Below are 396 nucleotides of genomic sequence, written 5' to 3' on the forward strand. Positions count from 1 at the left end.
GGATTTTAACAGATAACTTTTAAAAACACACAATCAAATTACAACTCTAATTTTCCCAAACAAAATCCAACCTTTTATCAGTTAATTTCTGCGAGGCACTTACCGCAGTGTTCATCTTCTTGGTTGCTCCATAGCGGACCTTTAGTCTCCTTGACTGGTAGTCGAGGCAATTTGAGCAAGACACCAGCTCCCTGTAGGCAGCTATGGACAGAAATCAAAGGCAATGAAGAACAGCAAATGGGCAAGGAAATTCACATCAAATTCACATTCAGAGTAGAAGAAAAGAGAAGATTCGGGAAAATATATAAAATGCAATAAGTGAAATACATAAAGAAGTTATTCATGAATATATAATGTAATAATTCATTACTCCACAAAAGAGAGAGCAATAAAGGT

General features: G+C 35.6%; 1 protein-coding gene across 1 annotated transcript in view; it reads right to left on the reverse strand.

The window, feature by feature from the left end:
* LOC119588082 (probable serine--tRNA ligase, cytoplasmic) overlaps positions 1-396 on the reverse strand; it is a gene marked incomplete at its 3' end in the record, with an annotated part of 11,215 nt that overhangs the window by 1,396 nt on the left and 9,423 nt on the right. The window contains exon 11 of the mRNA XM_037936789.1: positions 104-203. Within this exon, the coding sequence (XP_037792717.1) occupies positions 104-203 (100 nt within the window). The remainder of the gene's footprint in view (positions 1-103; positions 204-396) is intronic.

Source organism: Penaeus monodon, chromosome 23 (assembly GCF_015228065.2).
Source record: "Penaeus monodon isolate SGIC_2016 chromosome 23, NSTDA_Pmon_1, whole genome shotgun sequence".
Lineage (NCBI taxonomy): Eukaryota > Metazoa > Arthropoda > Malacostraca > Decapoda > Penaeidae > Penaeus > Penaeus monodon.